Source organism: Pelophylax lessonae, assembly GCF_965119305.1.
Source record: "Pelophylax lessonae genome assembly, chromosome: 6".
In the NCBI taxonomy this organism is placed as follows: domain Eukaryota; kingdom Metazoa; phylum Chordata; class Amphibia; order Anura; family Ranidae; genus Pelophylax; species Pelophylax lessonae.
The window spans coordinates 50,264,075-50,291,719 of NC_138773.1; the positions used below are offsets into that span (position 1 = coordinate 50,264,075).

At 41.0% G+C, this 27,645-nt stretch overlaps 1 protein-coding gene across 2 annotated transcripts in view; it reads left to right on the plus strand.

The window, feature by feature from the left end:
• Positions 1-27,645, plus strand: part of RGS11 (regulator of G protein signaling 11) — a 259,340-nt gene that overhangs the window by 146,759 nt on the left and 84,936 nt on the right. For both annotated transcript variants that reach the window (XM_082260013.1, XM_082260014.1), the window contains exons 6-7: positions 56-114; positions 5,837-5,913. In XM_082260013.1, the coding sequence (XP_082116139.1) occupies positions 56-114; positions 5,837-5,913 (136 nt within the window). The remainder of the gene's footprint in view (positions 1-55; positions 115-5,836; positions 5,914-27,645) is intronic.

Below are 27,645 nucleotides of genomic sequence, written 5' to 3' on the forward strand. Positions count from 1 at the left end.
CTGTTAAGGTGTGTCCGTAATAATATATTTTCCCTATTGTGGTTTTATTCTTTAGCAATTTATCTGGCAAAGAAAAACATCAGAAAACAAGGAGATTTGGTGGAGCATGAGAAGGTGAGATATTTATTTTTGCACACAATTTCTTGTATAGAATTATTTGTTAGAAAACCACTTCCAAAAATATTGCTCTTAAAGCTGAACTCACACGCTTGCATTCCCTCCATGGTGACCTGGTAAATAATTGGTAATTCTGTTCAGCCAGCTGTACAATCCGGGCAGCCCTGCCAGATAGCATGGGCAAGTCAGGGACCTGACTTCTCGCTACTACATTGAAATGGAACTGCTTGATCACTGACCCGCTTCTAGTCTTCTGATTGGACAATCAAAGTGCTGTCAGCACTCTGCTCATGGCCCTCCTACCTGCTGTCAGCAAACCGCCAGTGACTGACAGCACTTTGCAATGCGGTACAGTCCTAGTACTTCCCCTCTCTCTTCTAGTCTAAGTGCTGCAGTGCAGGATGGCAGGAAGCTGCAATCAAGCCAAATTCAATATTTTGTTCTAGCTGCCTTTATATAGAGAGATTTTATTATTTTTAATGGGTTCAGATTTATAGTGTTACTAAACCCAGTCCCTGCATTCACTATATCTGGTCTCCCATAATACACAGAACATGGAAATGCAATTATTTTAGTATATATAGCAGTCATGTGACTTCTATGAGTTAAAGCTTGTAGGAGGAATTTTCATTTTACTCTGACTGTCCAATGAGGCTGCAGGACCCCTGACCCTCTTTCTGTACAGTGCTGATTGGCCCTGTGCTGATCACATGCACCCAAACTGAGCATGTGCAGAGTGACTCCAAAGGCTCTGTCTTATCAGGAGATAGATTGGGGACAGTGGATGAAGGGGAGGATGAGAGAAGACAGGATCAAACAGCCTTTTTACACAATGCTGAGGATTAACCCCTTAGGTTCCACAGTGAGTATAACAATCATGCTTTACTGCATACACAGACTGATTTTACTGCTGTGGTTTAGTAAAACTTTAAAAAGAATGTGTAGCCTTGTCAATGATTTTAACTATGTGTGATCAGCTTGGTGTACCCAAGGTTAAATATAGTATGTTAAAGTGACTGTAAACGATCTCCTTGTAAAACAACCTATTCAGTTTAAAATTGAAATGAAAGGCAAAACATTTGTGTATAGATATATAAACAGAAAATTATTATAAATATCTTTTTTCTCTTTTTATAAGTGATCACATTCTCTCTGATCTCAGCTGCATAACAGCTGGGGGAGGAGAAGCAGCAGTCCACTGAGCTTCCCAGTGAATGGCTTTTCAGGGAGGGGGGTCAGGACAAGTCTGGTCATTGGAGGAAAGCAGGCTTCCACACAAAGGAAGCAATACAAAGAGAACAGGAGACTTTTTCATACAAGTACATGGTGCAGCGGGCACATATCAGAGAATATGAAATGTTGGTGAAACAAACACTTTCAGTTCTATATAATATTTCTCACTATGTGCCACCATGTATGTATATGGTTGCAGTCATATTTGCTCAGTACATGTACAGTCTGTGCTTCCTGCTTTGCATTGCTATACAAGGGTTAGGCTTTCCTTCCCTTTTTTCACATTGCACTTCTTTAGGTAGGGTTACTTGGTCAAAACAATGCACTCCCTGTGTGGCTGATATCTTATCACAACATTGGTTAAAGCGGAGTTCCGGCCACTAAATGTTTTTTCAATAAAAATACCCCCGGGACAGTCAGGGCTAGTACATTCCACAATGGATAGCCTCTGTACTGTCCCGGGTCGCACTTACCTTTTAGAAGAAATACTTACCTTGAAAATTTCTTCTCCAGCGCTGCCATCTCAGATGTGAGCAGCTGAAGCCAGCGCGTCCTCTTCTGCGTCCTCTTCCGTGTCCTCTTCTCCCAGAATGCGCCTGCACCGGCCCCGCTCGGGGCATGCCCAGAAGCTGTTTAGCAGGGAATGAGGCGCCGCACCAAAAGTGACGAGCGGGGCCGGCGCAGGCGCATTGATTCCTGGGAGCGATGACGTTCAGCTCCCAGGAATCAGTGCAAAGAGGAAGTGATGGCGCGGGCCGCGGCCGCAGAGGGAGGAAGTGGAAGAAAGGTGAGTATATTTTTCTTCAATAACAAGGTAAGTAAACAAAAAAAAAATCGTAACTATCCATTTCTTTTTCAGGTGACCAAGAGCAAGCGGATGCCCCAAAATCGATTATGTCGATTTTGTGGCCGGAACTCCACTTTAAGGAGGGGGGCTGAGTAAGGCTGGGTCAAATAGAGAGCTCCCTCTTGTGGTTAATCTACATTACTCTGCATTTAACCACTTGCTGCCAAATGAAAATTTTCAGCCAGCGATTCCCTATTCTTTACCCGCTGGATCACTTTTACGAGTAGCGGGAGGGGGGGGGGGAGTCTCCCCCACCTTTCCGCCGCTCACCAGTGCGCATACCTTGTTTTCCAGCACATCGGGGAGTCTGGGATTCAATCTGGTGGTTGCGGCCAATGACGATAGAGGTGACTGGAGATCGGAATATCTCCAATTACTTCTGTGGTCTAGGACAGACTTTCTCAACCGGTGTGCCCCGGCACACTAGGGTGCCGCCAGAGGTCCTCAGGTGTGCCGTGGGATCATGGTAGAGAAGGGCTGTCAGATGAGTCAGATCTCCGATCCCCTGCCGAACTGCACATCAGCACTGCGAGGGAGCTCCTTCAGCCTCAGCAAAGTGAAAGTAAAGGTGTGCTGTGATCTCAGCTTCCCCCTACAGTGCAGTACCCCGCTGTGTGAGTAAAAGGTAATGTACTAAAACTTTTAAAAGGGTTTTATACGTTTGTGTGTGTATATATATGTGTATATGTGAGTGTGTGTGTGTGTATGTATGTGTATGTGAGTGTGTGTACAGTATGCATGTGTGTCTGTGTGTGTGTGTGTGTACACATGTGCGTGTGTGTACATGTTTCTGTGTGTATGTATGTGTACACATGTGCATGTGTGTACGTGTGTGTGTGTATATGTGTGTGTGTGTGTATATGTGAGTGTGTGTGTGTATATATGTGTATATGTGAGTGTGTGTGTGTGTGTATATATATGTGTATATGTGTGTGTGTGTGTGTATATGTGAGTGTGTGTGCCTATGTGTATGTATGTGTACACATGTAAATGTGTGTTTGTACATATGTTTGTATGTGTATACATGAGTGTGTGTTTGCACACGTGTTTGTATGTGTGTGTGTGTGTACATGTGTCTGTGTGTGTGCATGTATACATGTGTGTGTGCATGTATACATATGTATGCATGCATGTGTGTGCATTTGTATGTGCGTGTGTTTGTACATGTGTTTGTATGCGTGTGCATGTGTCTGTATGTGTGCATGTATACATATGTATGTATGTGTGTGTGTGTGTGTTTGTACATGTGTTTGTGTGTGTGTGTGTGTATGTGTCTGTATGTATGCATGTATACATGTGTATGCGTGTGTGTGTGTGTGTGTTTGTACATTTGTTTGTATGTATGTGTGTTTGTATATATGTGTGTGTGTATATGCATGTTACTTTTAATCCTGACCCCCTGTTCCTGTACTGTCAGAACTGCTTTTTAGAGCTTGTTTGTGATAGCAGTAAGGGCTGCTGCTCCTTTGAAAATCAATCCATGCTTAGATCACTTTTCAGAGGCATTTGGCAAGCGGGAAAGAGGCAAAATGTTGCCTCCCCACCATGTGTTTTAAGCCTGGAAATGCAGCACCACCACACCTCAACCATGCAGTGCACACAGTTGCGGGGTGGTTGCAGTGCAGCCCCATTCACCCTGGGTATACCTCCAGCTGCAGCCACCGCATGTGTATATCCCCAGATGCTGCCTCTGCAGCTAAAGGGGGAGCAGTTGAGGGTAGTAAAGACAGCTCAGCCATGTGGTTTTACTGCCCCTCTAACCTGACATGTGAACAAGCCCCTGGTTCACATCTGTGTGGATGCGTGCTGCGTGTAGGGCTTCAATGGGCTTCCCTACCAGCAGAAATGCAGGGAAAGAAGTCCCTGGCCCTTTTTTTAAACTTGTGCCGCACCAAAAGCACCCCATGTTTGCCTAAGTGTGGGGTGCCATTAAGAATTAATGGCACCCCTAAAGACAAACATTTTCATCACTTCCAGTTAGGGAACATTACGGCGAGATAAATAATTCTACCTCTTGAGCTTTTTAACTATAAACTGGTAGCCTGTAAAATTGTTTAAGGCATCGCCTATGGAAATTTATAGGTATCGTAGTTTGTCGCCATTCTGCAAGCGTGCACAATTTTAAAGTGTGACAAGTTAGGAATCTGTTTATTTAGGGTAACATCATCTTTTATATTTCACCAAAGATTGAGGTTATATACTGTGTTTTTTGCATTACAATGTATTAATTATTATTATTATTTTTTTTTTTTAAACCACTGCAAAAATACTGTGTTGACATTGCAACGACCACCATCTTATTCTTCAGGGCCTCTGCAAAAAAAAAAAAAATATATATATATATATATATACACACATACACACACATACACACACACATATATATATATATATATATATATATATATATATATATATATATATATATATAGATAATGTTTTTGGGTTCTAAGTAACTTTCTAGCAAAAAATACAGATTTTTAAATGTAAATAAAAAGTATAAATTGTGTTTTTTGCATTGCAAAGTATTAATTATTTTTTTTTTTTTAAACCACTGCAAAAATACTGTGACATTGCAATGACCTCCATCTGCAAAAAAAAAAAAAAAAAAAAAAGATCTATCTATCTATCTATCTATCTATCTATCTATCTATCTATCTATCTATCTATCTATCTATCTATCTATCTATCTATCTATCTATCCATCCATCCATCCATCCATCCATCCATCCATCTATCTATCTATCTATCTATCTATCTATCTATCTATCTATCTATCTATCTATCTATCTATCTATCTATCAATCTATCTATCTATATATCGATCTATCGATCTATCGATCTATCTAATGTGTTTGGGTTCTAAGTAACTTTCTAGCAATAAAAACTGATTTTTAAATGTAAATAAAAAGTGTCAGTGCCTGGTCTTCAAGTGGTTAATACGATGGGTCTTAAAAAAAATTGCACACTTTTATATTTTCGTTGGAAATGGTGAGGACGGGAGGAGTGGTAATTGGTTGTTTCTGAGACTGTCATGTGACTAGTCGGCTAACATTGCAGTTTAGTAAAAGTGATGTATTTTGTTTTTGAAATTCTTAATGAAAAGAGTTAAAAAAGTGTGGAAAGTTTTTGAAGAACCCTGGTACAATAATGACCATAAGAAAAAAAATGGAAATTACATAAAAAAAAATATTTTAAGGTAAACACCGCTCTCTCTCCACAACAGCACATCATCACCCTCCTTTGCTCCTTCAACGCTCCGTTAAGCTGCCAAATGCAAAGAGAATTTCCTGGTTCTTCTGGGTTTGGAGATCATGTGACCCACACCCCATCTTCACATGTGACAGTGCTGGTGCTTACTGATTGATCTCTCGGGCACCCAGTGCTGTCACACAGTTTGGAGCTTTTCCTTGGACTTCCTGTCTTCACTCTCAGCGGTCAAACATAGCGGCCGGGAAGTGAAGGGGAGGTGAGCATGTGCTAATAGGAATGTTGGGTGAACGTGACACTTTAATTAAATAAATTATTTTCTGAATATCTGTGTGTAAGATGACTACCTTTGAGCTGTATTGTTTCCACGTTGTATGTTTAGTAGATTGCTTCAAAAGACACCTATCCATTCTCTTTATGTTTCAACAGGAAAATTATAATCAGCTGCACAAACGAATCAACCACACGTGGGACTTTGTGGTGATGCAAGCGCGAGAGCAACTCAGGTGAGTGATCCCCGTGTGACACCGACATTCTGGAGTTCCCTCTTACCGTTCTATTTTCATAATCCTTGCCCTGCAACACATCATAAATTCAAAAATTGTATGTAGGGAGTGAAGGCATGTGCTGGTCTACACACAAATAGGGTGCGGTCCAAGCATCAGGCCTGGGGGTTTAAATGTGCCACATATCCTAACAAAGGAAATTATTTTCACACTTCCAAACCATGTAAAAGGTAACAAATATGATTTTATTAGGTTTATATTGACAACAATAGGAAATGTAAGAGTTAAATGTGGTACAGCAATCATAAATACATATTATTACATTACATAGAGCCCCAAAGTGTCCGGGCTATATAGATACAATGAAGAGCTGGAACTACGCGTTTCGCATGAGATGCTTCCTCAGGTTCCAGCAAGGTAGAAATAACAATATGTTCTATGAAATAAGCAACATATACATTAATTTATAAATAGACAAAGAAATATTATTCATATATGTGGAATATGTAGAATTTTAAGAGTAAAGAAAATTGCCAGCTTTACACTATTTGGATCTTATCAATATATCAAGAATTATTTATCTCTGTAAGATTAAAAAATATTTTATTCCTTTATTCTAACCAGTCTTATATCAATGAATATTTATTTCATATTTTCTAAGCTCTATATTCTAGAAAAAAAAAAAAAAAACTCAATTAATATTATTTCTTTAGTTAGTATACTCAAAATAATAAAAGAAAAAGAAGAAAAATAGAATAAAAGTAAGAAGAAGAGAAGAAAAAAAAAAAAAAAAAAAAAAAAAAAAAAAAAAAAACTAGGATTTTTTTTTTTTTTTTTTTTTTCTTCTCTTCTTCTTACTTTTATTCTATTTTTCTTCTTTTTCTTTTATTATTTTGAGTATACTAACTAAAGAAATAATATTAATTGAGTTTTTTTTTTTTTTTCTAGAATATAGAGCTTAGAAAATATGAAATAAATATTCATTGATATAAGACTGGTTAGAATAAAGGAATAAAATATTTTTTAATCTTACAGAGATAAATAATTCTTGATATATTGATAAGATCCAAATAGTGTAAAGCTGGCAATTTTCTTTACTCTTAAAATTCTACATATTCCACATATATGAATAATATTTCTTTGTCTATTTATAAATTAATGTATATGTTGCTTATTTCATAGAACATATTGTTATTTCTACCTTGCTGGAACCTGAGGAAGCATCTCATGCGAAACGCGTAGTTCCAGCTCTTCATTGTATCTATATAGCCCGGACACTTTGGGGCTCTATGTAATGTAATAATATGTATTTATGATTGCTGTACCACATTTAACTCTTACATTTCCTATTGTTGTCAATATAAACCTAATAAAATCATATTTGTTACCTTTTACATGGTTTGGAAGTGTGAAAATAATTTCCTTTGTTAGGATATGTGGCACATTTAAACCCCCAGGCCTGATGCTTGGACCGCACCCTATTTGTGTGTAGACCAGCACATGCCTTCACTCCCTACATACAATTTTTGTTCTTTTTGGGGGAGGTGCCAATAGACGATTATTTAAATAACCACTGTGTCCCCCACCACAATTCCTCCCCACATCATAAATTCAGTTATATTGACTGCCTAGAAAGGCTTGCTGCTTACACCATCGGTCCACCAAAAGCAATGCCACAGCTGTAGGTGGAATCTAGTGGGATGTTTTACACCTCGGCTTCTTCTGGTGGCAAATCTCTCTGCTAGAAGTCCTGGTTCCTTACATGTGGATCTTATCCACCACCTTTGAGATGAGGTTGTTCCCACACATGTTATTGTTGTGAGCTCCAGCCATCTTTAAGTTGTAGGAATTTCCCCTCACCTTAAAGTTTGGACATTTCCCCCCACATTGGAGTTGTGGGCATTCCAAATCACCGTAGATTTGTCTGCTTTCCCACCCATCTTAAAGTTATGGGTGTCCCCTCCCAATTTAGAGTTGAACAAAAAGAGAAAACAGAGCGCCTCTAAGTGCAGCAGTTTATTGTACCAAAAAAACACAAATAATTAGCAACTCACTAGATGGAGATGTAGCAAGGCTTGTAGGTGCCAGTGATGTATCGGAGATGGTATCAATCACAGTGGTCATGGTCACAGGTGAGACTCCAGATCCCGTTCGGATAAGCGGGCGGACGCCGTGCAGGGGATCCTCCGTCTTCCGGGTTCCGGGTGGAGATAATCACAGATGGACCTCGCTGGAACGCAGCGCACGCTGCATGACGTCACTTGGGGCCGTGGATGACACTACGCGTTTCAGAGCTCACGCACGTCTCTTAGTGGGCATGCGCGCTCTTTTTTCAAGTGTGAGGTGGAGTCCATCTCACACATGAAAAAAGAGCGTGCATGCCCACTAAGAGCCATGCGCGAGCTCTGAAACGCGTCGTGTCATCCACGTCCCAAGTGACGTCACACAGCTTGCACTGCGTTCCAGCAAGGTCCTTCGGTAATTATCTCCACCCGGAACCCGGAAGACGGAGGATCCCCTGCACGGCGTCCGCCCGCTTATCCGAACGGGATCTGGAGTCTCACCTTCCAGGACCACTGTGACTGATACCATCTCCGATACATCACTGGCACCTACAAGCCTTGCTACATCTACATCTAGTGAGTTGCTAATTATTTGTGATTTTTTGGTACAATAAACTGCTACACTTAGAGGCGCTCTGTTTTCTCTTTTTGTTTATGTATCCACAGCACCGGCTTCATCTGTGTCTCGGAGCTAGCCCTTAAAGCAGCAAACCTTCATTTATTGACATATACTATTTTCCCCTATTGGACTTGGACTTTTAATGGGACTTTAACGGTTTTTCATTTTTCATTTATATATTATATATTACAATTCAGCCCGACTTTTACCATTACTAGTCATAGTCCATTTTCATTGTCCCCGTTTTTACTCTTTCCTATAATGTATTTTTATAGTACCGCCACTATTCCACCTAACCCAAGCCAGAGCGCTTGCTCTCCTTTCCTGCAATTTAGAGTTGAGGGTGTTTCAATACATCTTAGGGAATTCACACAAGTTTTGGGTGCTTCCCTCCTAAGGATTTTTGATGTTCCCACCACTCCAAGAGATTTAGGTGTTCCCACCATCTTAGAGATTTCAGTATTACTGCTGTTTAGAGATTTGATTGTTTCTACCCCACTTAAAGAACTGGGTGTTACCATCTTCCTTAAATAATTGCATGTTCCAGCCCCACATAGTGATTTGAGCATTCCTTCCCCTAAAGATATTTTGGGGTTCCTGTCCTCTTAGAGATTGAGATGTTCCAACCTTTTGGAGAATTGGGTGATCCTGCCATCCTTTAGAGATGTGGAGGATCCCACTGCCCTAGAAAATGTAGGTGTTCCTGTCCCTTTAGAAATGTGAGTGTTCCCACCCCCTTTAGAGATGTCGGTGCTCCAGTCCTCTTAGAGATTTGGGTGTTCCAGTCCCCCTCAGGGATTTGAGTATTTCAGCCCCCCTTAGGGATTTGGGTGTCCCTGCCTCCCTTAGGGATTCTGGAGTTTTTGCCTGTTATTACACTCTGCATGATCTTCTGCTCATTCATCTGCAGCAGCCATGGAATTCTCTGCCCTGCAGCCGAACCTAAAATGGGGTGGGGATGCTGGTGATGTTGTTGACCTACTGTGGCCACATGGCCATTATTGGTCAATGGCATTGTCCAAATATGGCCATGTGACCACATTAGGTCAATGATGTCACTAGCATCCCTATTCTTTTGTTAAGTGCAGCTGCGGGGTAGGATATCCAATGGCCAGAGCTAATTGGGCTGGTGGCCTGCTATCATGTGATAGTTTCTCTAATCTATGAGCCACTTAAAGCCTTTTCCAACCAAAACTTATACAATTTGCCAAAATTGCCATCCATGAAGGGCCTTGTTCAGGCACTTCCTGTAATGGGATGACAACGCTCTGTCCTTGTCTCCCAAATTGTGATTCTGCAGTGTCATCCTGTCACATGGACTTCTGCTAAAGACTACAATAGACTGTTTCCCCATATTTTGCAAAAGCACGGTCCACTGTTGTCAGCATCAGAAAACCAGATAAGAGAACAGTGATGTCACATATTCCCAAAAAGGTGATAAATCCCAGAGAATTCACCTGTTATAGTTGCCCCAGAATGACTTCTCCTCTATTTACAGGGCATGGCAATGACCATAGATGTACAATCATTTGAGTCTTGTCTAAAAATGTCTAAAGTAAAAACTGCCCATGCTGCCAACAGCAACCAATAATCTGCTTAGTTTTGATTTCCCAGGGTAGCTTACAGAAGGAAAGGCAGAGACCAGCGTCTATAAATCTCTATAAACTCCTCTAGTAACTCCCGGGCCACAGGCCTAAAATGATGCTTCAATTGACAATTTGAGGTCCACTGACTGTAAACGAGATCTGAGGTCCTCAAATGAGTACAGACAAGGCCACAGCTTTTCCTTGGCACATTAATTCGGCCTGTCGAGCCCAATCTACTTCAGATCTTTGACAGTAAACTATTGTTATTTATTTCACATTGACTCACACCGAGTGCTATGAGAGGAGGGGGGCTGAATCTGATATCTCCACCTTATAAGCAAAAGACGTCCAGTCATCATTAGCTCACAGTTGGTCATATCAGGACTAATCCCCCTCATATTTCTTTTTCATAAGGCCCAGATTAGTTTTCGGCTGGAAAATGAAAAATTAATCTATTTCTGTTATATCAAAGCACACCGAGTGACAGAAAATCACGGCGTTCTGGCTGAAGAGTAAGACGTACAGCACTATGTGTGCCGATTTTGCATTTATGCCCATCCAAGAAGTAGATGCTGTGTGCCATGGTCTCAGTCCTCCCCGGGATAAGTATTATTTTTGGTGCGTTAGCCCACAAAGGACTGTTCCCTTTAATCATGGAGAAAGGAAATGACCAAAGATTAATTGCAACATTTGCTAGCACTCGGGAAATATTCATCGCACCCCCCTCCCGCACTGTGAACAATTCCCTGCTTACCATTAGGGATGAGCACAGGCATGTTCAGATACTAATTGTAAAAAATACAGCACCTCAAATTTGGAAACCTGAGTATATCCACTTAACAACTACCCTATAGCTAGCAGATTTACTGCTACAGGATGGCCGTTCTGTGCAGAAAAGGGATGAGCTTTGAGTCTAATGTAAGTTCGACTCGAACATTGGCTGTTTGCTCGTTTGTCGAATAAATGGGCTTCTTTGTGGGAACTTTGAGTTCCTGCATTATCATGGACTCTGACCTCTGAATAAATCACTTGCTGCCCCAGGGGAATTGAACCCCACAGCCATCTCATTGCAAGTCTGGTAATCTACCATCTAGGTCACCATCAAGCCTGCTTAAGCTAAGCACACTGTCCCTAACTTTTATCTCATCCACTGTGTGTAGGGTGAGATAGGAATTAGTTAGTTAGGGAGGAAAAGTGTGTTCATCCTAAGTGTGTTCAACCTAAGTGTGTATGATGGTGGCGTAGCTGGTAGAACACCAGCCTTGCTAATTGTGGGGTTGTGGGTTTGAATCCCTTGGTCAGAGGGTGATTTTTAAGTGGAATTCTATAGTTAATAAATACATTGCTGGCAGGGAGAGAGATTTTGAGATTTTTGCTTTTTACAGTTTGTTGAGATCAGATAGTGCAGTGTATACCACAAAGTTATATATTTATATATATATATATATATATATATATATATATATATATATATATATTTATTTATATATATAGGCACTTAAGTTTATATCAGTTTATGTCAGTATTGCTGACATAAAATGTAATAAAAAATAAAAAAATAACGATGTGTGGTTCCCCCTAAAATCCATACCAGACCCTTATCCGAGCACACAGCCTGGCTGGCCAGGATGGGGGTGGGGGGCGAGCAAGTGCCCCCCCTGAACCATACCAGACCACATGCCCTCAACATGGGGGGATGTGAGTGCTTTGGGGTGAAGGGGGGGCTCTGCCCCCCCACCCCCAAACACCTTGTCCCCATGTTGATGGGGACAGGGGTCTCTTCCCGACAACCGTGGGCGTGTGGGGGGTCTGTGGAGGCGGAGACTTATCAGAATCTGGAAGATCCCAGCCCTCCCCCCTCCATGTGAATGGATATCGGGTACATCTACCCCTACCCATCCCTACCCATCCACCAAAAAAAGTGTAAAAAAAATGAAGACAAAAGACAGTTTTGGAAAAGTCCTTTATTAAAAAAAAAAAGTGTCCCCAGATGATCAGTCGCCCCTTCGCCCAAAAAATAGAAAAAAAAAAGAAGAAGAAGCTCCTGCTTCTTCATATGCTTCCCGTGTTCTGAGCTGCTTTGATTTTGACAGCTCTTTTATAATGACCTGACGCCCCACAATGCACTGCTCAGGTGCAGTGAATAAATTACTGACGTCAGGTCCCCATACACTTTTTTGGGCCAATAACTTACATTTAAGCCTTTAAAATTAGGAAGTTTGATTTTTCATGTTCATGTCCCATAGACTTTAATAGAGTTCGCTAGAACATTTCCCCTGTTCAAGATGTTCTGTGTCAACTGAACAGAGGGGTGTTCGGCTCATCACTAGTGCAGAATCACGTGTATATATACAGGTGCATTTCATTTAATTAGAAAATCATCAAAAAGTAATTTTTTTTGAGTAATTAAATTTAAAAAGTAAAAGTCATATATTTTATATAGATGTGTTACACACAGAGCCATATATTTCAAGCATTTCTTTCTTTTAATTTTGAGTATTATGACTTACAGCTAGTGAAAACCCCAAATTCAGTATATAAGAAAATTAGAATATTACATAAGACCAATAACAAAAAAAAAAAAAAAGGATTTTTAATACAGAAATGTTGGCTTACTGAAAAGCATGACCATGTACAGTATAGAATGCACTCAGTACTTGGTCAGGGCTCCTTTTGCATGAATTACTGCTCGATGCGGCGTGGCATGGAGGCCATCAGCCTGTGGCACTGATGAGGTGTTATGGAAGCCCAGGTGGCTTTGATAGCGGCCTTCAGCTCATCTGCATTGTTGGGTTTGGTGTCTCATCTTGCTCTTGACAATACCCCAAAGATTCTCTATGGGGTTTAGGTCAGGTGAGTTTGCTGGCCAATCAAGCACAGTGATACCATGATCATTAAACCAGGTATTGGTACTTTTGGCAACGTGGGCAGGTGCCATGTCCTGCTGAAAAATGAAACCAGCATCTCCATAAAGCTGGTCAGCAGAGGGAAGCATGAAGTGCTCTAGAATTTCCAGGTAGACGGCTTTGGACTTGATAAAACACAGTGGACTAACACCAGCAGATGACATGACTCCCCAAATCATCATGGACTGTAGAAACTTCACAATGGACCTCATGCAACTTGGATTCTGTGCCTCTCCACTCTTCCTCCTGACTCTGAGACCTTGATTTCCAAATGAAATGGAAAATTTTCCACAGTCAGTGATGATTTGGGGAGCCATGTCATCTGCTGGTGTTTGGCTTCCATACCAGCAGTGACACTGGCTGATCTCCTCCATACCACGCTGCATTGATGCAGTAATTCATGCAAAAAGAGCCCTGACCAAGTATTGAGTGCATTCTATACTGTACATGGACATACTTTTCAGTAAGCCAACATTTCTGTATTAAAAATCCTTTTTTAAATTGGCCTTACGTAATATTCTAATTTTCTGAGATACTGAATTTGGGGTTTTCACTAGCTGTAAGCCATAATCATCAAAATTAAAAGAAAGAAATGTTTGAAATATATCACTCTGTGTGTAACGTATCTATTTAAAATATATGGGTTTCACTCTTTGAATTAAATTACTGAAATAAATACATTTTTTATGATATTCAAATTTTATACATGATTCTACACTTCCGGGTTGGGGGCACGCGCTGCTTCTGCTGTGATTAGCCATAGCAGAAGCCGATCAATGGATGCCGGCCAAAGGATGTCCGCCAGCACCCGTTGATCATCGAGGAGAAAGGCTGGACAGAGCTCTGAATATGTAAACATTGCAGAGCTACGTCTTGGCAGCGGGGGAAAAAAATCCACCACATCCCTCAGAGAAAGCACCACACAGTGTACATAAAAACACTGGCTAGGTACACATTTAACCCTTTGATTGCCTCTGATGTTTAGCCCCTTCCAAGCCAGTGTCATTAGTACAGTGACAGTGCATATTCTTAGCACTGATTACTGTATTAGCCTCACTGGTTCCCACAAATTGTCAGTTAATGTCAGATTGTCTGCCACAATATCACAGTCCTGCTATAAGTCGCTGATTGCCGTCATTACTAGTATATAAAAATAAAATAAATATAAGTTCCAGTGTATATATACCATAGTTTGTAGACTCTAAAACTTTTGCACAAACCAATATACGCTTATTGGGATTTTTTTTTTTACCAAAAAATACATATTGGTCTACATGTATGAAGAAATTCGATTTTACATTTTTTTTTTTTTATTGGATATGTTTTATAGCAAAAAGTAAAAAAAATGTTGTGTTTTTTTTGTTTATAGCGCAAAAAGAAAAAAAAAAGTATTAATCAAATAGCACCAAAAGAAAGCGCTATTTATGGGAAAAAAAAGGACACCAATTTCATTTATGTACAGTGTAGCATGACCGCGCAATTGTCAATTAAAGTAATGCAGTGCCATATCGCAAAAAAATGGCTTGGTCATGAAGGGGGGTAAATCTTCCAGAGGTCAAGTAGATATTTAAAAAGTACAAAAAAGATTGTGCAAAATATTATCAACGGTAAACTCAACAAATAGTCAACCATGCAATTTTATAATATCCCGCAATTATCTTCCACGCTGCAACCCCCTGAGTTTGTATATTTGCACGAAACACATCGGGCGGAGCTATATGCTGTCGTCACGCCTCCATTTATGGACACCAGCAGCCATCTTTGTGAGTGCTATTTTCACATTGTTTACTCTTTGATTGCTTCTGGAGCTGTTATGTTGGTTTTCACCTAAATCGGCAGAATTTTTATCTTTATTGAGCTGTATTGCCCTTTTTTAATTTTAAATGACGACACTATATGAATTCTCCTTTTCTGGCTCTATTTGGTGAGGGGTGTCCCCACTTAGTGCCATTCAACTGCTGTGGGTGACTCCTGGTGTGGTGGATAATCGCGGTTTGATAGCATTGGAGGAGCTAAGCTACCATCTGTGTATTTGCATTGTTTGCTGCTTCCATATTACAATTAGTTATATGGGGTTTATATATTGGCCTTTTAATGCTAGCTGCCACTTGTTTTCTTTTCTCAAGTGCTGGCTTTTATTTTTATTTTATGCTATTGTGTTCAGATACTAGACCAAACGGCCTGAGTTATCCATGAAGCCAATTATAAGCGTCCAAGGCACCCCTCCCCCAGACATGTATATACATGGTCATTGTATACATGCAGTTGAGGGGCATAGAACGCCTTGTAAATGCAGTGAAATGTTGGTATGTGGCGCTACCTGCTCAAGGGGAATAAGGGTAAAGTGACTTGGTGCACAGGTTGTGAGTGTGTATAAACCAAGGTTGTTGGAACCGTAATTATCTACAAAATATAAGCGCCATACTGTAATAACCATAAAAATCGCAAAATTAAATAAATAAAATTGTATGAAAGTGCACCGCGCTAGGTGAAAAGAGAGTGTCGGTTTACTGGGTGTCTGTTGATACCCTTATGAAATTGCTACGTGCTTAGTGCAAGTGTTGCTGTTTAACTTGTAGAGAAATTAATATTAGTGCTCAAATATTGTGCTACTCAAAAAAACAGCTTTATTGGAAATGAATATTGCACCTGCTCTCTGTGCTTAAATAAATAGTTAATACTCTGTTACTTAATTAATAAATAAACACCAGTGATGGGTGATACCCTGAGGGTATTGTGATAAAATATAATGGGTGCAAACGGTGCAGACCAAGTTGAAGTACAATATTAGCATAGAGAAATGGTGGAAAAAATCTCTAATGCTTGGTGCTAGACAGTGGGGTATTCAGTTAATCCTGGTGATAAACCGACCCAGTCCCGTGCAGGTGTTCCAGTGCGTTTACCCGTGGCCCCCCACTAGGTATTGCACTCCCCACACGGAATTCCCCTTTCAAAAGGGCCAATTTGGAGCATTATGGGCCTGGTGCTGAGGATTTTTGAGGGCCTTTTTTTTTTTGGAAATAAAGTAAAAACGCAAAAAAAAAAAAAACCAATGCATTAAAACAAATTACTTACTTTAAACAAACCGCTTATTCAGGCTGTATGTGAGAACCGGTGTGAATGAGCCCACATTTTTTTTTTATACTTATTTAATTTTTTATTATTTACATTTGTATAATTTTGTTTCTTTTTTTTAATTTTACTTTTCCCACAATGCTTTTTGGGGGGGGGGGGGGGGCGGCATGGATGGTGTCAGTAGAGCAGTGGACAGGGTCAGTAGTTTTTTATTTTTATTATTTTATTTATTTATTTTACAATTTGTTTTTTACAATGTCATTTTTTAATTGTTTTTTTTTTTTCACAATGCTTTTGGGGATCAGTGGAGGGTAGTGACTGGTGTCAGTAGGGCAGTGGACAGGGTCAGTAGTTTTTTATTTTTATTATTTTATTTATTTATTTTACAATTTGTTTTTTACAATGTCATTTTTTAATTGTTTTTTTTTTTTTCACAATGCTTTTGGGGATCAGTGGAGGGTAGTGACTGGTGTCAGTAGGGCAGTGGACAGGGTCATTAGTTTTTTATTATTTTATTTATTTTACAATTTGTTTTTTACAATTTCATTTTTTAATTGTTTTTTTTTCTCACAATGCTTTTGGGGAGCAGTGGAGGGCAGTGAATGGTGTCAGTAGGGCAGTGGACAGGGTCAGTAGTTTTTTATTTTTATTATTTTTTTTTTATTTTACAGTTTGTTTTTTACAATTTACTTTTTTAATTGTTTATTTTTTCACAATGCTTTTGGGGGCAGTGGAGGGCAGTGAATGGTGTCAGTAGGGCAGTGGATGGTATCATTACTATTTTTATTATTATTTTTTTTTACAATTAAAGTTTTATATTATTTTTTACAATTTAATTTTCAGTAGGGCAGTGGATGATAGTAGGACAGTGGCATTGCCCAAATGGTAAGTCAGCCCCTGCTGGGCCTATATGAAGGAGGGGGCCTGGAGCTGCAGCTCCAATAGCCCCTATGTTAATCCAGCCCTGCCTTTCAACAGGGGTGCAGGCTATGTCTAGTAAGTCTCTGGTTTTGCTTGCACAGGGTCCCTTCTTGGATGTCTAGGGTGTCTGTGGCTTCAGTAGCTATGAGTCGCCTCCTAGGCATCCACCGGGTCTGGCAGGCTCAAAATAAAAGCAAAGGATTCCCCATAGTGTAGTATATAAAGATTAGGCCAAATAAGTGCAGATAAATTCACAGTATAGAAGTTCACTGTTTAGCTGGGAACGCCGGAACACTTCCGCGTTCCACGGAACGGATCCCCCCGGGATGCACTAAGCACGTAGCACTTTCATAAGGGTATCAACAGACACCCAGTAAACCGACACTCTCTTTTCACCTAGCTCTGTGCACTTTCATACAATTTTATTTATTTCATTTTGCAATTTTTATGATTATTACAGTATGGCGGTTGTATTTTGTGGATAATTGCGCTTCAAACAACCTTGGTTTATACACACTCACAACCTGTGCACCAAGTCACTTTATCCTTATTCCCCTTGAGCAGGTAGCGCCACATACCAACATTTCACTGCATTTATCTATTGTACCCCAAATCCCTAGGGGTAGGTTGATGGCAGCTTACACCTGACATCTTATCTAGGTTCTCCATAGCGCTGGTCACGACCGGTTTTTACATAGAATGCCTTGTGATTGGCTTCCTAGTGGGATAATTCAGGCTGGTTTGGACTGGTATCTAAGCTTATTCCTACTTAACCCTTTGAAACCAGCCATTCTTCAGAGGACCTCCTGAGCTAAGGTCCACCCAAATACTAGATGGGACTTCCCTGAAGGGATGCCCCATGGGAGGGGGAGAACCTTACCATAAGGCTACATGTCCACCCCCTAAGACTTTCAGAGCAAGTCTGAGAACCTACAATATACTAATGGGGAATGAGCAAAATGCCATATGCTGTGCAAAAAAAAAAAAAAAAAAATATATATATATATATATATATATATATATATATATATATATATATATATATATATATATATACTCATTCCTACTCACCATAATAAAATGAATAAAGCCCAGCTCCAGGACTGGAGCTCTCTTCCTCACCCTTCCTTCCTATTATGGGGTGACAACACTCCATCCTTGCATCCCAACTCTGCTTCTGCATTGACATCCTATCATGCCTACTTCCAATGGAGATTACAAGGGGTTGATTCAACACAGATTGCTTTCTGCCACCATCAGGAAACCAATCCTGAGAAATGCCACACAACCATTGCAGAAGTTAATGTAGATAGGAATTGGCTGCAACAATGAAACAGGAGATTGGCAGAACTTAGATGCATACAAAGGATGATAAAAATGGCTTTGTAAAAGCAAAATCATATCACTTATTTATGATACATGGAGCTTTAACACAGTATAGGGTGCTTATAAAAAAACATTTGCATAGAAATTCGCTCAGTGAAAGGGCATGTGCATTCTTTCTGTGCGAATAAGACAAAAAAAGGAATGTCATCAGGCTGACTCCTGTGCTGGTTGAAAGTTTCTCATTGATTTAAAATGGTAAATACAGCATTTGACCACTAGATGCCGCTACAGAACAAATTTTCCATGATACTTGGCGCCTTCTAGTGGCCAAATTAAGTATTTTCCATTTTAAATCAATGAAAACCATTTGACCTGCACAGGATATAGCCTAAAACCATAGTTTTTCTTTTATTTTTTTGCCCCATTGACACAGAATGAATTTCCATAGAAATTCACTCAGTAACTGGGCATGTGCATTCTTTCTGTGTGAATATGACAAAAAAGGAATGTCATTAGACTGACTCCTGTGTCGGCTTAAAGTTTCTCATTGATTTAAAATTGAAGATACAGCATTTGGCCACTAGATGCCGCTATAAAATTAATTTTCCATGATAACTAGTGCCATCTAGTGGCCAAATGCAGTATTTTCTATTTAAAATGAATGAAAAACTTTTGACCAGTACAGTATTTAGCCTAATAACAATAATATAAATATATATATTTTTTGTTTTGTCCCTTTCGCACAGAACGAGTGTATGTGCTCTCTTACCACACAAATTACTAATAATTTTTTAATAAATGCACCCTTTGTGTAAATAATTTATTGGGTAATGCAAACACTTTGACACACCAGGAGTGATACAGTTAGACTAATCAAGCATGTAAGCTGATTCATGAACATCCCTAAAGAGAATGCAGGCAACGTGAAACAGTTACCCATGATGCACTGGGCTTTTTATAGACACATTCCCTTTCTTTAAGAGTGTTTTAAATCCCCATGAATAAGTAAAGTGTTTATTCGCTATACTTAATACAGAAGGCACCCATAAAATATTCATGTAAATCCGCCATGAAAAATTCATAATAATGTGTAAGATTTCCGTGATTTTTGCTGCATGTGCACATCGAACCATATTTGTCTATATTTATTAAAGCAAGCCTTTTAACAGATGCACACAAATATTCCAGTGAGTTTTTTTTTTTTTTTTTCAATGAGGCATGTGAGTTAAAATGCAGCTCAGAACACGAGAAATAAAATACCTTATTTATTTTCCATTTGGAAGGCCAAAGATCCCTCTCCTTATTGAATTTGGTCTCATAATGTCGATTTAGCGAGGTTGCAAGTGTAATTGTATCAGACTCTGGTTTTTAGTTCAAAGGAAACTACAGCATATATTATCATATATCCAAATCTAAGAACAAAAATGTAATATAATGCACCAGTCCTTAGTATGGCGGATGCATTTGTTTTCTTTTTTTCCAGGCTTTTTTCTCTTATCTTGCCATTAGCACACTTCCTGCCCTAGACTAATGTAGCACTGCCCCCTTGAGGGCTGCTGGATATTACACTGTCGGGTCCCCCTGGGTTACAGTTAGCAACACTGGCATTCACAATTTAACACTTTACTTCTTGGCTCAGTCAATAATCAGTCCAGGGGTTTGTAGTTGTTTTAGTTAAATTAGGGATGGGAGAAGGGAATAGTGGGATACTCCAAATTAACTATGCACAATGCGGAGGACTTCTAATTCTGACGATGGAGCCAGACTGCTGTTTCACCCTGTTACTAGGTGAATTTGGATTAAGTCTCTATCCAGATGACTTGATAGACCAGATTATCTTCAGGATACTCTCCTAGTATCCCCTTTCACTTAACTCACTGACACCCATCCTCTGACTATCCTATACCGGGGTGGCCCCGCTCAGGTCAGGCCCCTAGACACGATCCCCTGTACTCACAATACTGTTTTTCGAGGGTCTCCAGTGTCTCTCCCCCTCTAGTCAGTTCTCCTGGACCTCTGGATTCAGTTCTGTTCCTCTGGTCCCCAGGCTGACCGCCTGCGGCCACGTGCCACTGCTACAGAGGAGGAGGCAGCCGCCACCCTCCTTCCGGGACTCTGCTCTCCAGCCAAACACCCCGCAGCACATGTGCTCCTGGCTTTTATACAATATCCCAGAATGCACTGAGACAGCTGGTCTCTGCCAATCACCGGGACTGTATCAAAGCCTATGTATCCATTGGTCAGGTTTCCATCCACTGTCCAACAAGCCTCCCTATTGGACCAGTGGGAAACACTCTCTAGACCCAATGAATCGCATACCGAGCACACAGAGCAGACCTCACTCACAGATCTGCTAGACAGAAAGCAATGTAGATTTCCCTGCTGCTCCTCTAAAAGGCAGACAGAGCCAAAAAGTATACTCACTCACTAGCACCTACCTAGGAGGGGGCTACACTGACAACCCTCACTCACTGTACTGCATTTGTGGAGGAGCCGCGTTGTCACCCAAGGCTGTTCTGATTTGAACTGCATACTCCTCCTGCTCTCTATTACCTAGGAGGGAGTTGTTTGTAGATCACAGAAAACAGCTGGGAAGACTTCTGTTTGAACCACAGGAAGTTAAATACTGATGTCTCTGGCAGGATCCATTGGTATTTTTTGTATTTGCAGAAGCTGGAAAACAGAAATCTATTGCAGGCACCACATCTTAGGACTCACTGGATTTGTGGCAGATCAACCTGATAGTATTCATACTGGCAGGGTTTTGTAAGCCTAGGTGTGATGTGGGAAACTGCATGTGACTCAGGCAGGAATCGCACCGCATTCCTGTTCAAATTACATGCGATTATTTGCAGTGCAACTTGAGCCCATTAATTTTGTATGCCTCAAATTGAACCGCATCTGCACCAGAATGGTGCAGAACCCAGTTTTTTGCTCACTGTTCCAGAGTGTCGTTAATTTAACATGGACACCCGCAGTAGTTTGCATGAATGCAGTGCGATTTCAATGTGGCGCTGGAAAAGCACAGGATTCGCTGCATTTCCTGCACCTGATATGTGAACTGAGGCTAAATGGCTCTAATTGCACGGCATCTGCACTAAAATGGTGCTGGACCCTTTTTTTTTTTGCAGAACCCAAATTGCATCACATGGGTGTTCACACACATACAATCCGATTTAAGCAATCGCACTGTGTTTTGCAAGCTGTTTTTAACATTGACAGCAGATCACTTGATCGCTGTGCGGAAAATGCACAGGATTTGCATATATGTGAACTGAGACTAAAAAGGATAAAACATGGAGAAATGTGCATAACAAATGCATTATATATATATATATATATATATATGTATTTATATATACACACTACATTACCAAAGGTTTTGGGATGCCTTCCTTTACACGCACATGAACTTTAATGGCATCCCAGTCTTATTCCATAGGGTTCAATATTGAGTTGGCCCACCCTTTGCAGCTATAACAGCTTTAACTCTTCTGGGAAGGCTGTCCACAAGGTTTAGGAGTGTGTCTATGGGAATGTTTGACCATTCTTCCAGGAGCACATTTGTGAGATCAGGCACTGATGTTGCATGAGAAGGCCTGGCCCGTAGTCTCCGCTCTAATTCATCCCAAAGGTGTTCTATCGGGTTGAGGTCAGGACTCTGTGCAGCCAAACGTATTTAGTAAAGCAACCCCAATGTTCCCTTCCTGCAATGAAGGTCCATTAGATCCTTTGATATATAATGGCATACATAGAGGTCAAAGCAAAACTTTGAATGATCTTTTACATAATTAAATGGTAAGTCAGGTTGAAAAAAAAGACACAAGTTACTCTAGTTTATGAAAAAGATAACACTAAGAGAGGAAGTGTATCCCCTGCGCCTAGGTGTAGTATATGTACTCAAACCATACAATAGGGAAAAGGCAGCAGCTATAGGAATGGGGTAAATGTAAAAAATAGTCATAATGTTGAGACTATCTACAGCGCTTGCTAATATTTACTAGTGCAATAAATAGATAAAAAATTGGGTATGAATAAATTAATTAGTCATGTGCAAACAAATAATTAGATTAATTTGATAACATCAGAGAAAGTGACGAAACGCGTCAGTTTGGAACGCACGGCTTGATGCAACCACGCACTTTGGAACGCAAGCCGGAACACTCCGCTCGCCACTCTGCATGTCAGTGGTTTACCTGTCATAGAGCCTGCAATTGATGCGATTTTACCCTATATGGGATATAAACTTTTTTTAAACCTACTACACTATTGGAGCATTTCCTTTCTTGCATAACCCTGGCCCCTAATCCTGAGGAGTGGAACAAGGTGAGGAGGAATCTAGCCTTTACCCCCAAAAATTAGGAGCGACACAAGGGAACACAGTTTTTGGCCCAGTGGGCCTTCAAGCGCAATTGGTCTTAGTGTTATACAGCACATAAGACCCACTATTCTGGTAAGTGATCCATTTTTACCAAACTCACGGGAAAAGGAACCCATGCCACCAAAAGTCACAAACCATATTGGATAATTTGAGCACCTGAACTTTGATTTAAGATTTGGAAGATTTTTTGGACTATCTATTGTCATTTTTTTATGGACTTCCAATTATTGCACATTATTTTGCACCATTACCATATTTATTGATTTGTCACCATCGTATGATATTACACTTTAATCATTTATTTATATATACAGCCTAATACTGTCATATTATTTTATTAACTACCTCAATACTGGGCACTTAAACCCCCTTCCCTCCCAGACCAATTTTCAGCTTTTAGCGCTGTTGCATTTTGAATGACAATTGCGCAGTCATGCAACACTGTACCTACACCAAATTTTTGTGATTTTTTCCCCACAAATAGAGCTTTCTTTTGGTGATATTTGATCACCGCCAGGTTTTTTCTTTTTTGGTGCACAAATAAAAAAAGACCGAAAAGTTTGAAAAAAAAAAAGTTTTTTTGTTTAGGTTATAAAATTTTGTGAATAGATACGTTTTTTCCTGCACTGATGAGCACTGATGACGCCGCACTGACAGGCACTGATGAGGAGACACTGATTGGGTGGCACTGATGGGGTGGCACTGATGGGGTGGCACTGATATGCAGCACTGATGGGCACTGATAGGTAGCACTGATATGCAGCACTGATATGTGGCACTGATATGTGGCACTGATAGATAGCACTGATATGTAGCATTGGTGGGCACTGATAGGCAGCGCTGATGGGCACTGATAGGCAGCACTGATGGGCACTGATCGGCGGCACTGATGGGCACTGATAGGTGGCACTGATCGGCACTGATGGGCGGCACTGATGGGGGGCACTGATGGGCACTGATGGGAGGCACTGATGGGCACTGATAGGCAGCACTGGTGGGTGGCACTGATGGATGGCAATAATGGGCACTGGTGGGCAGCACTGTTATATGGCATTGGTGGGCAGCACTGATAGGAGGGCACCACTGGCAGGCTGTTTGCCATCCCTGGTGGCCATGGTGGGCATCCCTGATGGTCATGGGTGGGCATCCCTGGTGGCTCTAGTGGCACCCCACCCCCCCCAGGGCTGCCCTGGTAATCAATGTTCTGATTACCAGCACAGACCCCCCCCTGTGATCAGTGAGTACTTAGAAATACTCACTGATCCCCCCCAGCTCCAGTATCGATCCTCTTCTTCTCCTCACTGACAGGATCTGTCAGGAGGAGAAGAGATCGAAGCCGTTACAACGGCTGTAACATTGCATGACGGCTGTGATTGGACACAGCCGTCATGTGATCAGGAGGGCCAATCACAGAGCCCTCCTGACGCATCTTGTTGCGCTGTGTCCGAGGGACACAGGCACATCGAGATCGCGCCGCTGCCCGCGGCGGCGCGATCTCGCTCCTTCTGAAGGACGTTTCCGGAACGTCCGATCAGAAGGACGAGACTCCCACCCGGCCGTATATGTACAATGGCCCGGGTGGGAGGTGGTTAATTTACGAATCTAATTATTTGTTTGCACATGACTAATTCATTTATTCATACCCAATTTTTTATCTATTTATTGCACTAGTAAATATTAGCAAGTGCTGTAGATAGTCTCAACATTACTCTAGTTTAACCAATAGAAAAAAAAAAATCAATAGGAAGCCTCCATATACACAATATTATACCCACACTTGATCTAGAGAATGGCCCTGTAAAGCATGGTCCTGTTTGCTCTAGCAGTGGAAAAAAATGCCTTCCTGATCCCCCAGGAGGAAAATAGATATTCCCTGGATCATCAATCTTATTACCTATAAAAGCTAACATCCAGATATATTCTGCTCTTTTAGGAATGCATCCAGCTATTTTTAAAACAATTTACTAAGCTGACCAGAACTTGTCCCTCAGGGAGTATATTCCACATTTTCACAGCTCTTACTGTAAAGAAGTCTTTCCATTAGTGGAGGTTAAAGGAGAAGTACAGCCAAAGTTTGTTTGGCTGTGCTTCTCCTGTGGATCACAGGAGTGCAGTTTGTTTTGCATTCCTGTGACCCTTTTTTAACAGAGAGTGAGCCGCTGAAAGCCTGAGCTGGCCAGCGCTTCAGTGAAACCATTCAAACCCATCCTCACATCATGGGATTTAGTTTTAAGCGCAAATCTCATGTTATAAACCTTTTCACAGACGGAGTGATCCTCCTATTGACCAACCCCTTTGTCTCACTCCCATTTGCCCACCAAGTTCTGACATTATTTAGTTCCATATCATATTATAAAGTGAACTTCTCTAAATCATTAATCTTAGACTTGGGAGTTCATGCAGCAACTCGTAAGCATCTATCAACCCAACTACCATACACCTGGAGGGATGATGACATTCCCTATCTGGGCATCACAATGACAGCGACTATGGCCAAGCTAGTAGAGGCTGACTTTAAACCCCTTCTGACGAATGTACAACAGGATGCAAAGCAACTGTCCAAGATCGAGCTATCATGGGTTGGGAGACTAGCGTCTGTTAAAAGATCCTACCAAGAATACTTTATAATATCTGCATGCTGACAATTCCAGTGCTCATCTGGAATGTAAAATGGGCTCGATGTACCTATGCCCATTTTCTCAAACATAGGAGAACAGGAGGTATTGGTGTCCCAGACTTTGCACACTGCCTCCGAGCATCACAACTAAGTCAACTTAGACAATGGTTCCAGCTGGCTTCAGATACACAATGGGTGCACTTTGAAGCCAACTGTACTAAATCCTGCAACTTACACCATGTCCTTTTAGCAGACACTTTGCAACCTCTGAATCTCCACTCATTTCTTCTACCCACTCAAACATCCATATTGAGCTGGAGACATTTACTGTTACACCCAACCCAAGGGTCCCACATACACACAATACGATACCCAATAGATGTTCTAGAAATTCTTCTACCCTATACCCTATACCCTACCCTACCCAGGTCAACAAGGCTGAAGACAAAGCAGCACTGGAGCTGAGCAAGGGCTGGGTTTAAATAGTTAATTTGGCGCCAGCATCTGTCCCGTTGCGTGCTTGCATGCGCGTGTTCGCGCACTCGCGCATTCGCGCATGCGCATTCGCCAAGTCCCGGCGGGATTGAACAGAAACACAACTCTGAACAGCAAACCTCTTCTTACAATCAGTATTTTGACTTGATTTGTGACTTGACCAAAATAAATGACTTGACTTGACTTGCTTGACTTCTAGCAGGGACTCGACTTGACTTGCTTGCTTTTCGCCACAGTAACTTGGGACTTGCTTGAGACTTGAAGGTTAAGACTTGAGACTTGCTTGTGACTTGCACATGTGTGACTTACTCCCATGTCTGCCAAATTCTTCACCACAAATAATTCACCACCTTGCTGGAAAGGCTGTGGGCAAATAGATACTGTATTCCATATCTTTTGGGCCTGCAAGAGTAAAACCAGTTTTTGGAGAAAAATGTTCCTAATTCTCTCAGACATATCTGGAATACTAACCAGACTTGAACCGGGCCTCACAACTCTATACCTGGGTATAGACGCCTTCCCTTGTAGCTGTAGAACAATGGTAATTCACATATTATTAGCAGTCAAAATGGTTTTGGGAAGGCACTGGAGACGTAACCAAGCACCGGATCCCTCTAAGGTTACCAGCCTAGTACATGTCCACTACTCCAATGAAAAAATGTACTTGCACAAATCAGCCACTAGGTTAGTCTTTGATGAAAAATGGATACCATGGGTGAACAGCAGTTATTATATTAATGTTTCATTTAATCACATAGTTATATATTGGAAACATGAGTTTTGAGCAACGGTTGTATGTTATATTGTTCCTCTTCCTCTCTCTTCTCTATTACTGGTATCTGTGTACGACTATACTGAAGCAATTACATGTTCTAGAACCAATTGTCCTGAACAACGGATGTATACCATCTCAGATGCTAATATTTATACTTATTTCTACTCTGTATTTCAAACTCTAATGAAAACCATTGCAAAAAGAAAAGAAATATGTCCCAGCAGGCCTTATCGACACATGCTTATTTCACAATACACTCCTGTTGAACAGGTATGGCCACACATGGATCGAAATTTGCGATCCATCTATAACCAGTGTAGCCCCCTTGTCCTAAACAGGGGCTACTATGCCAGTTTCATTTTGATTGGGTGGGACAATCACTGATTGTATAGATTTCTGCCTTTTTTCCCTTAGTAAGTTGTCCAGTTATCTGTTCGAAGATTAAAAGTCAGCAGCTACAAAAACTGAAGCTGCTGAATTTTAATAAACAGTCACTTACCTGTCCTAGGATTCAGTGCTGTCCTCCCCTGCCCAGTTTCTTCACCGGGCTTCAGTCCCTGGAGCTGGCATACTAATTGTGGGCAGCCAGTTGTGACTGCTTGCGGTTTCACAGCTGGCTGCTCACTGCGCTGCGCTATTTGATTGACGTTGCAGCTTTCTGGGGCCTGTGACATTCCTCAGCAGGCTGGGGTAGCAAGTACCTGTCAAAACCCGGTACCCGCTCACCCCCCCCCCCCCCTCCAAAACAAAATGATTTCCCCAATGTTAAGGAGGAGTGGGGAGGAGAAGGAAGTGTGGAACTTCCCTTTATAGGGACTAGTAGATGTCGCTGGTCATAGTATGAGATTTCACAAACAAAAGTAAGTTATGAATTTTTATATTTTCTTCAGCCAATCTAGTAGGATTTTTATTTTACTGGTGCATGCAGGGGGAGGATATAAATATTTGGGACAGACCATGTGCTCACA